Source organism: Hippopotamus amphibius, chromosome X, assembly GCF_030028045.1.
Source record: "Hippopotamus amphibius kiboko isolate mHipAmp2 chromosome X, mHipAmp2.hap2, whole genome shotgun sequence".
Classification (NCBI taxonomy): Eukaryota; Metazoa; Chordata; class Mammalia; order Artiodactyla; family Hippopotamidae; genus Hippopotamus; species Hippopotamus amphibius.
In genome coordinates, this window is record NC_080203.1 from 45,000,148 (window position 1) to 45,013,712 (window position 13,565).

At 35.1% G+C, this 13,565-nt stretch overlaps 1 protein-coding gene across 1 annotated transcript in view; it reads right to left on the bottom strand.

The window, feature by feature from the left end:
- Positions 1-1,049: 1,049 nt before the first annotated feature.
- The window catches only part of FAM199X (family with sequence similarity 199, X-linked), a 30,696-nt gene continuing 18,180 nt past the window's right edge, over positions 1,050-13,565 (bottom strand). Inside the window, exons 3-6 of the mRNA XM_057718937.1 lie at positions 10,644-10,793; positions 10,132-10,293; positions 8,781-9,047; positions 1,050-7,490 (exon numbers count right to left, since the gene is read on the bottom strand). Of these exons, the coding sequence (XP_057574920.1) occupies positions 7,320-7,490; positions 8,781-9,047; positions 10,132-10,293; positions 10,644-10,793 (750 nt within the window). The 3' untranslated portion in view covers positions 1,050-7,319. The remainder of the gene's footprint in view (positions 7,491-8,780; positions 9,048-10,131; positions 10,294-10,643; positions 10,794-13,565) is intronic.

Below are 13,565 nucleotides of genomic sequence, written 5' to 3' on the forward strand. Positions count from 1 at the left end.
GTATCCTTATCTTATAAAAACTTGGTACTATAATATTTAAAAATGAAGTGTCACCTGTGAGCTTTAGTATCATTGGGTATTGAGGTAAGGTGAGTGGGTGGGGAGGAAAAAGAAACAAGATTGGCCATGAGAGAAGAACTGATGTAGATATGGATATGTGGGGATTCATTTTACTGTCCTACTTGAAAATTTTTATAACACAAAGCAGTAAATATACCAATTCAATTATCTGCTGTTTTTGAGAAAAAAAAATTGATAGTGAGGGAGAGGGTAAAGATTGTCAGGCCTAAGTAACAGTGATTCTATTAAGGCTCCCACATCACAATAAAGAAACACTCTGAGGGGTGACTCTGAAATTTATACTTCTACTTATTTGTAAGTACAGTTTTTAAAAAATGGAATCTTTAAAAGTTTATGTCTCAGTATTGTCACCTAAACTTGATTTTGTGTCAGAGAAGGATAAACTCAGAGAAAGCTCCATGATAGCAATCTTTGCAACAATCAAAACAGGAACTGGCACCTAATTTTCACATTATTCAAACATTAAATCGTGTTCATAGTCAAATGAAATAGTCAATACTTGAGAAATTTCTCCATTAAACCACTGAGTTCACAACTTAGTGGCTTTAATGAAGTAGAAAACGAAATACAGCTCACTCTTCCTCTCACACCAATCACTTATAAATGATATCTGTGGGCAGCAGTTCTGAGTCACTGATTATTGTTTACTGGTAAAATGATGATAGTGGTCACTGCATAAAACATCAAATATCCAGATCAGTACTATCCAATAGAGCTTTCTGTGATGATGGAAATAGTCTGTATCCTGTACTTTCCAATATAGTAGCCTCTCACCATATGTGGCTACTGTGCACTTGAAGTGGTGCTAATGAGACCAAGGAACTCAACTTTAAGTTTAATTTAAATTCATTTAAATAGCTACATGTGGCTAGGGGCTACCATAATGAACAGCATATACAGCTCTAGACTACCTAAGAGAACGCGCACGCACACACACACACACACACACAGACACTTCACTTAATATCTAACTCACATTTATTAAAAATTGAAGATTACAGAAAAGCATGAATAATACTGGCTTTATTAAACAAGCTCAATTAACTTACCTTTGACTAACAAATCAAAGCATTTAATATCACAAAAGGAATTTTGAGCATGAGGTCGATTCCAACCTCTGAAATTAAAAACAAAAGAAAAGCAGCTAAGACATTTTCCGAAGGAGAGAGCAACCACAGACCTCCCTCTAGTGGCAAGAGATAAAGTTGCTGCTGAAAAGCTGAACTGCTTCTGTACCTATACATAAAACTGCTCACAGACATTTCTTTTATATAATTATAACTTAAAAAGACTCTAGAACAACATATAAGGAAAATATATCTGGTTTTCTGTAAACAATGTTAGACCTAATTTTCACTTACTGTGAATGCTTATCTCTCTAGAAATCTGATCTTTCCAGGAAAAAAAAAAACGATTTGCCAATGACATTTGGGAAATTGGGGCTTTCACAAAACAGAAGTTTATGGAGCCTTAACCAAACCGTGAGCAAAAGAAAAGAGAGATTCTTCTCTGTTGATAAATGTTCTGGGTTGGGACATGAAAAGGAGTAGAATCAGAAGTATAAAGTAGTAAGCAGCAGTGGGTTTGTAAAAATTCATGGTACATCAAAAGAGACAATTTAAAATATTACAAGAGTTCTTAATAACCAAAACACTTTTCGTTCTGATAATCAGTTTCAAAAGACAGCTCTGTCACATTGCCATTTTAATTACAACCATACATACTCATTTAGATTTAACTACTGAACTACTACTTTCAAGTACAAGAAGAAACTCAAAATAGAAATGACTTGTGTTACAGCTATAGTTTTTCCCTCACAGCTTCAGGAAAAACAGCTTTTATATACACTGTAGTAAGTACAGAATGTACAGAACACAGTTATATATACAAAAGTGCATTAATATAGTAATACATTTAGCAGAAATACAGGAAAAAAATCCTGGTTAACAATCTGATACATTACAGTATTTAAGACTACTTGAAGATTCTCCAAACCAGTCAACTTCCTACTTGCTTTGGTTATGATATTGATGCTACATAACTAACCTTTGAAACTAAAACAAAAAAATTGAAATTTTTAACCATCTGTGAAATGTTTTACATATACTTGTATTTATCCTTAATAGCTTTTGAAAACAGTTCTATAAAACTCCCAACACAAAGATTCAGAATGGATAATACCTATATCTAAATTAGAGTACTCAGAGAGGAAATTAAATTGATCCACTACAGGAACAGACATGGTCTGCTCCATTCCTAAAAGCCTCAGCTTGATAACCTAATCCCAAAGTCTCAACTTAAATCCAATTGGTCAGCTACTATTAAAGAGCACGCAGCTCCACAAGACAAGCCATGGCTTCAGGCCACTGTTCCTTAGAACAATTCAGAATAGGAAAGTGTTAACTTGTCATTTATACATATTAATTCTACAACTACCTTTATATAGTCAAAATGCATATGTATAATTAGAACAACTCTCCTCTTTTCTACCCCCATCCCTCACCACAAAAAAAGAACATAGATTTCCACAGGTTCCATTGACCACAAAGATGTAACAAAGAAATTCAACAATAAAAAGTATTACATATTGAAATCAGAGAAGACCAAATCAGTTCTTCCAAGTTCAGCATGAATATCAAATTAAAAATTAATTTACCATTATGTGATTTAGGTTAAAATATTAATAACCTTAGTTTAAAATATAATTGTGAAGGGGGGCTGAAAACAATTTTAATATTAGAAAAAACATGAAAATAAAATTTTAGTGAGTCAACTCAGCTATACCATGCAACTTCCGTACTTTTCTTTTTTTGTCTTTAAAAAGAGATTTTACCAAAGTATAGTTGATTTCTTACTCCTAATAGCCAGTTACTTAGGGGAATTTTCATAGTTCCTTCTAAGCCTTTTGGAATAAGTAAGTTATTTTCCAAAGAAATAAGAATTAAGCATTTCTAAGGAGCTATGTTCCAGATACTACACTGACAGAGATGCCTAAGTCTAAATATCTCTCAGATAACTCCCGCCACTTAGCATAATTTCATTGTAAAGATAAAACTTATCTTACTTTGTCAGACTTAAAATGAATCCAAAGTTACCACAGTACATGTGTATACAAATACTTATTTTCTACCTAATAGTCCTTTTAAGGATTAAATTTACCTATAAGTTTAGACATGTTGAATGTCAATGTAATCAACATCACTACTGTTATTTGAATGTAACTGGAAATTTTCCTATCAACCATGTCAAACTATAACTTTAAGTAACCCACTCCCAATTCAAAGCAAATATTTTTCTTCTAGATAGAAGTGATAAAAGGTAATTTGCTAAAGGGAAGAGGAGTGCTCAGCTATTACACAAACGAATACAAAGTATCCCTAAAGTTAACAGGAGAATCAACTTGCTATATAATCTCTGTTCTTGAAGTACTTTTGCCTTGAAAATTATCTTTCCAGGGTTATCTGGTTTTAAAAAGTATTCTTGGGAATTCCCTGGCGGTCCAGTCCTTAAGACTCCGGGCTTTCACTGCTGAGGGCCGGGGTTTAATCCCTGGTTGGGGAACTAAGATCCCACAAGCTGCGTGGAGCGGCCAAAAAATAAAATAAAAAATAAATAAAATAGAAAGTATTCTGGTTTATGACTTTTTTTCCAGGGGAAAAAATAAAACAATACATTAAGCTATACTTTAGTTGACTTCAATGTTCTGCTATGACCTAGCTGGGCCAAAAGCAAGTCATGCAAATGAAATGAGATCTGAAGGTTTTTGTTTTGTTATACACTCTATTATCACTGATTACGTAGTTCGATTTAATGCCTTTTCTTACTGATATCCAACAGGATAGGCATTTTATAAAACGAATTACAACAATTTAGATTACTTTTGAGTTTGGAAAAGCCTGATATTGACAAAACGTATAGCGTTCACCTTTAAGGCACATGAGGCTACACAGAGTAAGCCACAAACAAAAAATTATGCTAGAGAATCCTAGGAACAAGACTTCCATATTTGTCATGTACTAACATTTTGGCTTAAACATGGAGACATTTGATAAATTTCACAATTTTTAAAGCTCATCAGAATCTGGATACCTTTATATAGTAGTTTCTTGAAATTTTTCCTTCATAAGGCGTTTTAGCACTTTTAAGAGCTAAATAAAATGAGATGTCCACCCAATCCATACAGTCATCAAATTACAAGTCAGTTTCTGGGATTAATTCAGCAATATCTAGTTAACCCAAAGGACTAATGAAATGGACAAAATTGCCACCACACCTAACTAAAAATGAGACAAGTTTCAAGAAAATAAAAGTTATTTTACTCTAAGTTCTTCTTGGGACAGAATAAATTAGCCCTTTATACTCCACTACATATTACACTGCATTGCCTTATTTTAACTCAGTTGCAAAACAGTAGAAAAAGACATGCTATTTTGTTTAAACCTGACGTGATTTTATCTTAACAAGGCTTATTTTTAAAGGGAAAGACTTATTTGCTCCAATGTCAATTCTCTACAGATGAGAACTGACACTGGAGCAAATAAGTCTCACACTTTTATTAATTGGTTAGTTGGAGTTTATATTTAAAAAGAAAAAATACTGAGTTGGATTTGTTTTAAATGGAACTCAGAAAGAGACCAGACTGAATTTATTACTTATTCCAAGAAAGAAATAATTCAAATTTCAATTACCTACATGAGGCATTAAAACTGAAAAAAAGGATAGCACATTAACAAAGACGAGAATTTTTTGTCTTTTTCTGCTGTTTTTGTTTTGGAGGGGGTAGATAGAGGAAGACTGTAATCTCCCTCTTTGATCATAAGCAAACCCAAGTTTAATTTCTTTTCTTTCTTTCAATCACTTCCAAAACAAATTAATGATCTCTCTCTAATTTATGGTACCATAAAGACAGTGCATCCAGATTTACATAGAATTTCATGGTGCACTTTACTATAAACACCCAAACCTTTATAAACCTTAAAAATTGGCTTTGTGGCGCTTTGGTAAACTTGTTTAATAGTGATTTAAGTTAAATCTAGGGTAATAAGACGATGTGATTGTTGGGAGAGTAGAGGAATTGGTATTAGTAGGATTTTCTTTTACTGGTCACTGTCAAGTAATTTGTTTCCAAGTATTTAATAGATAAATGCTGCTCTATGGTCTCCAAAAGTGGCCTGTTTTCCTTGAAGAGTAGGTAAAGAGAACAGGCAATCATCCCCTGGAATTTTGCTTTTGCTAAGAGCAGGTAGAGAATTCAGCTATATTTGCTCTTCTCTCCATTTACTCTGCCTATATTTTAAAGGGAAAACACAACGAGGTGGACCCTTTCCATCTTCCTCAGAGTATTCTGGGATCCATCCCCAAGCTCTTTGGGCCCTCTAGGCTAGTTAGAAGCACTAAAGAGGGGGTAAGAGGAAAGTCAGAAGGACTACTCCAACTGATAACCACATACGCATATATACTTTTATTTTAGTAAAATTTTAAGGTATGAATTTAGTACTCTTCAAAATGTTACAACTATACCACAGACCTCAGCAAAGCTGCAATATATCATTCTTTCCTCTCAGTTTCAATACTTTAACCTTTGAGGGACCAAAATAAATCAAAATTTCAAAACACATGATTGTAAGCAAAGGTTAAGCCTTTATATCAACTGAGAATTAAGAATCTAAGTTGTTAATCTTTTAAACAGGTTACTTGATATGATAAAATGTAAAAAAAATGTAGGAATCTATCAACCTCTGACTCTAGTTTAAAAAAATATTGATTACAACTCCTCCTACAAAATCATGATTACCTCCCAAGTTTCCACAATAAAAAGAAAATTATGAAAGTCAGAAGTAGCTTGATTGTCAGTAGTATCAGTTTCCTTTTTCTTAACCGATGTGAATGTTTAAAGATGTGTGGAAAAATAAAAGGAATCACATTACTTCTAATGTTCATGATAGCAAACTCTCCATGAAAACATTTAAAGAGACTCCATGATTTCACATTTAAAATTAGTTCTATTAGTAGCCAAGAAGCTAAGTTGTTTTTTTTTTAATATCTCACTGCTCAGTGTATTTCTAGCGATTTATAGAGTTTAGCAGAACTGTAAGGGTTTTCTTTAGTTAATTTGAACAATAACCTGTTAACATGCCAAAAGCTGTTACACCAAATATTTAAAAATTAGAGCTGTGCTGAAAATAAAAAGACCTACATAAAGAACTTGATAAAGATTTTTTCCACCTTTAAGAGTTTCACAGCCTAAAATTTCAAAAAGCAGTGGAAAAGTAGAATTGGTTGTTTTGCTTAATTGATTTCTCCATTTGAATATTAATCAATATAGCATCAAGTCTAAAATTCAGCCACTAGTAACATTATTTTCTCAGTAGTCATCACTTGCAGAAAGTATTCTGAATTTACATAAAGTGAAAAATGAAAACAAACCTAACGAAAGATATCAGGGCCTGTTTTTACACCTTTGAGTTAATAATGAATGAAAACAGAACTAAACCTAATGAAGGCACTATTGTAAACAGCAATCCACACCCTACCCCCACGACCTGAAAAAAAGATGTCCACTAGGAATTGAGAATTATACTATGGCCCTTTAGAAAAACTAAACTAAGAAATCATAACATTAAGAAACTGGGGGCTTCCTAGGTGGCGCAGTGGTTAAGAATCCGCCTGCCAATGCAGAGGACATGGGTTCGATCCCTGCTCCAGGAAGATCCCACATGCCATGGAGCAACTAAGCCCGTATGCCAAAAAAAAAAAAAAAAAAAAAAAAAAAAAAAAAAAAAAAAAAAGAAACTGAATTATGATCTCTAAACATGTATACTAACATAATAAACTATTTGTCAGCAGTACCTTGAAATCTTCTAAACTGTAAAAGTACTAGTCTTTGAAAAAGCCCACTTAACCACCCTAAACAGCCAAAACATTTACTAAATCAGTGGTTCTTAAAACTAGAGTGTGTGGCAGAACAACCTGGCGCCTGTTAAAACACAATGCTAGACCCCACCCCCAGCATTTCTGATTGACTAGGTCTGGGGTGGGGCCCAAGAGTATGCATTTCTAATAACTTCTCAGATGATGCTGAAGCTGCTGGTCCGAGGACCACCTGCTGAGAACCACGGACCTAAATTATGAATGGTACATCAGCACAGCCCTAACCAAAAGTTTGGTCAAGATGCATGTAAACAAATAAGGATAGAATACTTTAACGCTTAGAAAGAATGCTAATAAATTCACCCCTATTACATCAAAACATCTACATCTGCTTCGTGGTCTTCCTCAGTCACTTTCAAGGACAGCACTTCTTCATTAAGGAAGAGCCCACTGAGCCTCTCCTTCCGAGCCTGCCTCTGCTCTTTCAGCTGCCTCTTGCGTAAGGCCTTCTGCTGTAACTTCCGCTGCTTGGATCGCTTCTGTCAAAATAAAAATTTCTAAATCAGTGAGGTTCAGTTCTGGCATATCTACCCCAAAGTATTTTATGTATCAAATTCTATATTTTCTGACTAGAGATGTTTAAATTCCTCTGCAGTACAATCCTGGTTTCAGTAAGTGAGCCATTAGATTAGACATGAAAACGATTCTTCAAGATTCTATTTCTATGGTATTTGACCAACGAATCTTCTTACAAGGAAGGGTTGAAACTGGATCATTTGACTAACTATGGATAATCAATCATTTCTAAGACTTTTTAATATCAAATTAAGGCACCCTGGTGTCAGTGCAAAGGAAACACGTAGTGAACAATACTGAATACAAATGTAGAGAACATTGTCAAAATCTCTGATACTTATGCTTTTAAGGCGCCTTTCATCCAAAAGCACTAGCAACTTTACAATGGCTGGGAAAGAACCATGTCTTTTTCGTATTAAGCAAATACCATCTTAAAAGCCCATTAGAAACCCAGTGGGTACTCTATTCCTTGTCACTGGTGAACTGATGCCAAAAAGGAATGACCACACATCCAGAGGAAACCCTTGGCAACCAACAAAGCTGGCTATGTTTCTGCTACTTCGGTATGAACCAGGAAAGGAATCACTGTGTATCCTTGTCACCACTGGGTTCCCAAAGAGTTATAGAGAAACCCTTATCATCCATAAGTTGGCTCCAGACTGTCGCCACTGCAAGGAACCAAACTCCCCTGCTAAGCATCACAGAACCATTCTATATACATTTAAACTTCTTAGTTTTTATGTGCCCAATAATATTATACAGAATGTTTTCAACTGTGAAAAAGAATAGACAGAAATTAGAGAAAGCATCATTACATTTTAAAAAGAGCTAAGAAGAAACATTCAAGATTAAAACATTAAGAAAACATTTAACACACACAAAAGACATACAGAACATTTTTAGGAGCTAATAGACAGCAACATCAGCAACATAGTGAGATCCGCTTAGTAATAAGTTGCAGTCAGCATTGCAATCTTGAGACTCACTCATTATTTCTATCAATTTATCGTACTTAAAACAGACACAGAAATGAGATAAAATTGAAGGTAATATGGCTGTGGGTCAAAACAGCATTTCAAAGCACTCAGCCTAGAGGGCTTTGTTCAATAGCGGAGAATCCTGATTGTTCAATTAAAACCAAAACCCACAGGCATCTATATAGCAAGATAATTTTAATTCTTCAAAAAATTTATATGAAGGAATACTAATGTTAATATTGAAAGGTAAAGTTTTGTATTGATTAGACATTTTACTTTTGAATCCCGAATCCGCTCTGCTGCACTTGCAGACAAGTTGCTGTCACTGTGTGCTCGACTCATGTTGGCACTGGAGTTTGAAGCAGAGTTTCCAACACTGGACCCACTGCTGCTTGCAGAACTGACCATGCTGGCACTGCTGCTGCTGGCACTGGCACTGGTACCGCTCACTCCACTGGTGCTTGCACAACTAAAGTTGCTTCTCTTCCAGGCCTCTCTTGCGGGCCGTAGGCGAGGACTATGCTCCTTGATATAGTTTCTGACCTTGGATAGACAGACAAAAACTGGTTAGTGTTGTTCCTCAACATTCTGCCCTCAAAATAATGGAGAAAAGGATATTGTACTTAAAATTGTCAAAAGTGCTACATATGTACATAGGTAGAATATAAAGACATAAGAAGTCTCTAAATGTAAAAACAAGTACCAGAAAAGTTGACAATGTTCAAAATTCTAGAATACATGTTATGAAATTGGATTTTTAAAAGCATATAAAATATAATCAGTAAATGGAAGGCTACTAGCCTCTAGAATTTAGGATTATAAGAAAATAACACACAGAAACAAAAACTAACAATAAAATAAAATAGATAAGATGGCATTTTTTTTAAAGGTTGCCACTTAAGATGATTTAAGTAAGCTGTTGATTATATCTAAGATTAGAGTGTCTCCTAGATCTTAGCTAGGGGCCCACAGTACCTGTCTTCAAATGCAAGGCATCAATTTATCATAATAATGAAAACGGGCTGGAATGTAGAAAATTATAGTATGTCTGTTGAGAGAAATACTGAAATGAGAGAAATTTTTGTAAATGATAAATGCAAAAAAATAAAAAAAAAACCAAAAGAACATAAGTATTCATTCAGCTATGCGCCAGAGAAAGAGAAGTAAAGCCTATATTTAGAAGATACCAGAAATGTGTATCTCAGAATAGCAGAAGGAAAATTCATTGCTTTACCCTAGCCAGGCTCAATTACTGCATAAGACTACTCAAATCCTCCAGCTCAGATGTTCACTCAAATACAGCTCTCAATAACCAGTATTTTGATTCTGTCAATTGGTCTTTTCTAAGCTGAAGTAGAATAAATCTATACCTTAACATAATCACCCCTTAAGTTGTGAAAATAAGTTTTAAACCTGTATAACTAGATCCACATGATCCCAGAAAGGTACAGCCAGGTGAGATGTACATAAAACCTCTTAAAACCACATGTTCTAATATTACATTTCACAGCAGTCATTTTGACCTTTTTTGACCTTATCTATGTATTTACATATGACCATTCAAGTATACATGTTATAAAACAATGGTATTTTCAATAGCTGTACAATCTGTATTTTCTTTACATACCTGCTTCAGTTTTTCATCTGTGAGACAGTTAAGTTCAATAATAAACTCACTGTCTGTAGGGGAGATTTGAGCAGAAGGATCAATTATTTTAATAATATCAAGTTGCTCCCGAAGACCCATCTCAGTACTGACTTTACGACTCAGATATTCAATATATTCCACCTATGATGAAAAATTATAAGATCAACACTAAAACCTCTGATCTTTTAGTGTGTAATTTATAATGCTTTAAATATCACAAGCACTTAATACTAATTTGTTCCCTGCAAAACAATGTTAGAACTCAGATTCATATTTACTAAACAATCCACATTTATCCAGTAGCTTTAAATAGGCAGTAAGTCAAGCTTCTCATATCTGATTTTTTTTTTTTTTTTGCCATGCCAGGTGGCATGTGGGATCTTAGTTCCGCAACCAGGGATCAAACCGCATCAACCCGCATGGAGTCTTAACCACTGGACCGCCAGGGAAGTCCCCCACATATACGCTTTAAAGAATGTCAAGATTGCTACCTGCTCATCATTTGTCATTGCACTCCAAGGAAGTTCATCTAAATTCCGATGCTTGTTTTTCTTTTTAGGAAGCAGGCAAGGTGAACTTGGAATACTGGGTATGACATCAGAAAGTACATCGCTCCCACTGGCAATGTCACTGCCCGGTAACTTTATAAAAATAAGGAGCAGATAGGGAAAGAAAAGTTAAAAAAAATTTTAAATGCCACATGTTTCATACTGATTAAAAATGATTTTAATAAAAGACTAATGACAAATACAGAATCAGAAGACATTAACTCTGATCCACTCCTATTTTAGACAAAGCAGCAACATCAACATACTCTCTGTATATACAGTCACATACATATTCAATGAGCGATATTTTGCAAAAGCTTAAAATCACAATCAAGGCTTCTTAAAATGCTAACTTTAGAGTCAATCATCATTAAGGTTTTAAATTCATAATGCAAATGTAGGCTGGGACCCACACAGCATAATGAATAAGGAGCACCAGTCTCCATCTCTGGAGACCTGAGTGATCTGCCACTACCTGGCTTTTTGCCAGACACTGTGCTAGACATACTGCCAATATAAAGACAAATAAATCATGGCCCTTGTCCTTATGTCTGTATTAATAACCTCAAGACAATTAAAATAATTTAAAATATGTAGTTAACATAAACAAAAATACTTTAAAGTTCAGAAGTATTATAAAAGAAAAATTATAAAAAATGGTAAGAGACAACATATAAACAAAGGAGAAAGAAAGCAAGCCTAGCACACAGAAAATCAAATCAGCAAAAATATGTGCTATAATTTTATACTGCCTATTAAAAACGAGTTAGAATAGATTTAATTTTTTTAAGCTCTTTATTGGAATATAATTGCTTTACACTCCTGTACCAGCTTTTGAGGTACACCAAAGTGAATCAGCTGTATTTATACATATATCCCCATCTCCTGCCTCCACCACTCCCTCCCGCTCTCCCTGTCCTGGCCCTCTAAGTCATCACCCATCATCGAGTTAAATCTCCCTTTGTTATACAGCAATTTCCCACTAGCTATCTATTTTACAGCTGGTAGTGTATATATGTCTATGCTACTCTCTCACTTCATCCCAGCTTCCCCTTGGCCCCCGCCCCCCCCAACCCCATGTCCTCCAGTCCATTCTCTGCATCTGCATCCTTATTCTTGCCCTGTCACTGGGCTCATCAGTACCTTTCTTTTTTTTTAGATTCCATATATACAAGTTAGCATACAGTATCTGTTTTTCTCTTTCTGGCTTACTTCACTCTCTATGACAGACTCTAGGTCTATCCACCTCATTACATATAGCTCCATTTCATTCCTTTTTATGGCTGAGTAATATTCCATTGTATATATATGCCACATCTTCTTTATCCATTCATTTGTTGATGGGCATTTAGGTTGCTTCCATGTCCTGGCTATTGTAAATAGTGCTGCAATGAACATTATGGTACATGTTTCTTTTTGGATTATGGTTTTCTTTGGGTATATGCCCAGTAGTGGGATTACTGGATCATATGGTAGTTCTAGTTTTGGTTTTTTAAGGAACCTCCAAACTGTTCTCCATAGTGGCTGTACTGACTTACATTCCCACCAACAGTGCAGGAGAGTTCCCTTTTCTCCACACCCTCTCCAACATTTATTGTTTCTAGATGTTTTGATGATGGCCATTCTGACTGGTGTGAGGTGATACCTCATTGTGGCTTTGACTTGCATTTCTCTAATGATTTGTGATGTTGAGCATCTTTTCATGTGTTTGTTGGCCATCTGTATGTCTTCTTTGGAGAAATGTCTATTTAGGTCTTCTGCCCATTTATGGATTGGGTTATTTGCCTTTTTGGTATTAAGCTGCATGAGCAGCTTGTATATTTTGGAGATTAATCCTTTGTCCGTTGCTTCATTGGCAAGTATTTTCTCCCATTCTGAGGGCTGTCTTCCTGTCATGTTTATGGTTTCTTTCACTGTGCAAAAGCTTTTAAGTTTCATGAGGTCCCATTTGTTTATTCTTGATTTTATTTCCATGATTCTAGGAGGTGGGTCAAAAAGGATCTTGCTTTGATGGATGTCATAGAGGGTTCTGCCTATGTTTTCCTCTAGGAGTTTTAGAGTGTCTGGCCTTACACTGAGGTCTTGAATCCATTTACAGTTTATTTCTATGCATGGTGTTAGGAAGTGTTCTAATTTCATTCTTTTACCTGTTGCTGTCCAATTTTCCCAGTGCCACTTATTGAAGAGGCTGTCTTTTTTCCATTGTATATTCTTGCCTCCTTTGTCAAAGATAAGGTGCCCATATGTGCTTGGGTTTACCTCTGAGTTCTCTATTCCGTTCCATTGATCTTCCTTTCTATTTTTGTGCCAGTACCATACTGTCTTGATCACTATGGCCTAGTAGTATAGTTTGAAGTCAGGAAGCCTAATTCCACCAATTCCATCTTTCCTTCTCAAGACTGCTTTGGCTATTCAGGGTCTTTCGCATTTCCATACAAATTGTAAGATTTCTTGTTCTAGTTCTGTGAAAAATGCCATTGGTAATTTGATAGGGATTGCGTTGAATCTCTAAATTGCTTTGGGTAGTACAGTCATTTTCACAATGTTGATTCTTCCAATCCAAGCACATGGTATGTCTCTCCATCTGTATCGTCTTTGATTTCTTTCATCAGTGTCTTATAGTCTTCTGCATACAGGTCTTTTGCCTCCTTAGGCAGGTTTATTCCTAGGTATTTTATTCTTTTTGTTGCAATGGTGAATGGGAGAGGTTCCTTAATTTCTCTTTCTGCTTTTTCATTGTTAGTGTATAGGAATGCAAGAGATTTCTGCGCATTCATTTTGTATCCTGCTACTTTACTAAATTCATCGATTAGTGCTAGCAGTTTTCTGGTAGAGTCTTTAGGGTTTTCTATGTATAATATCGTG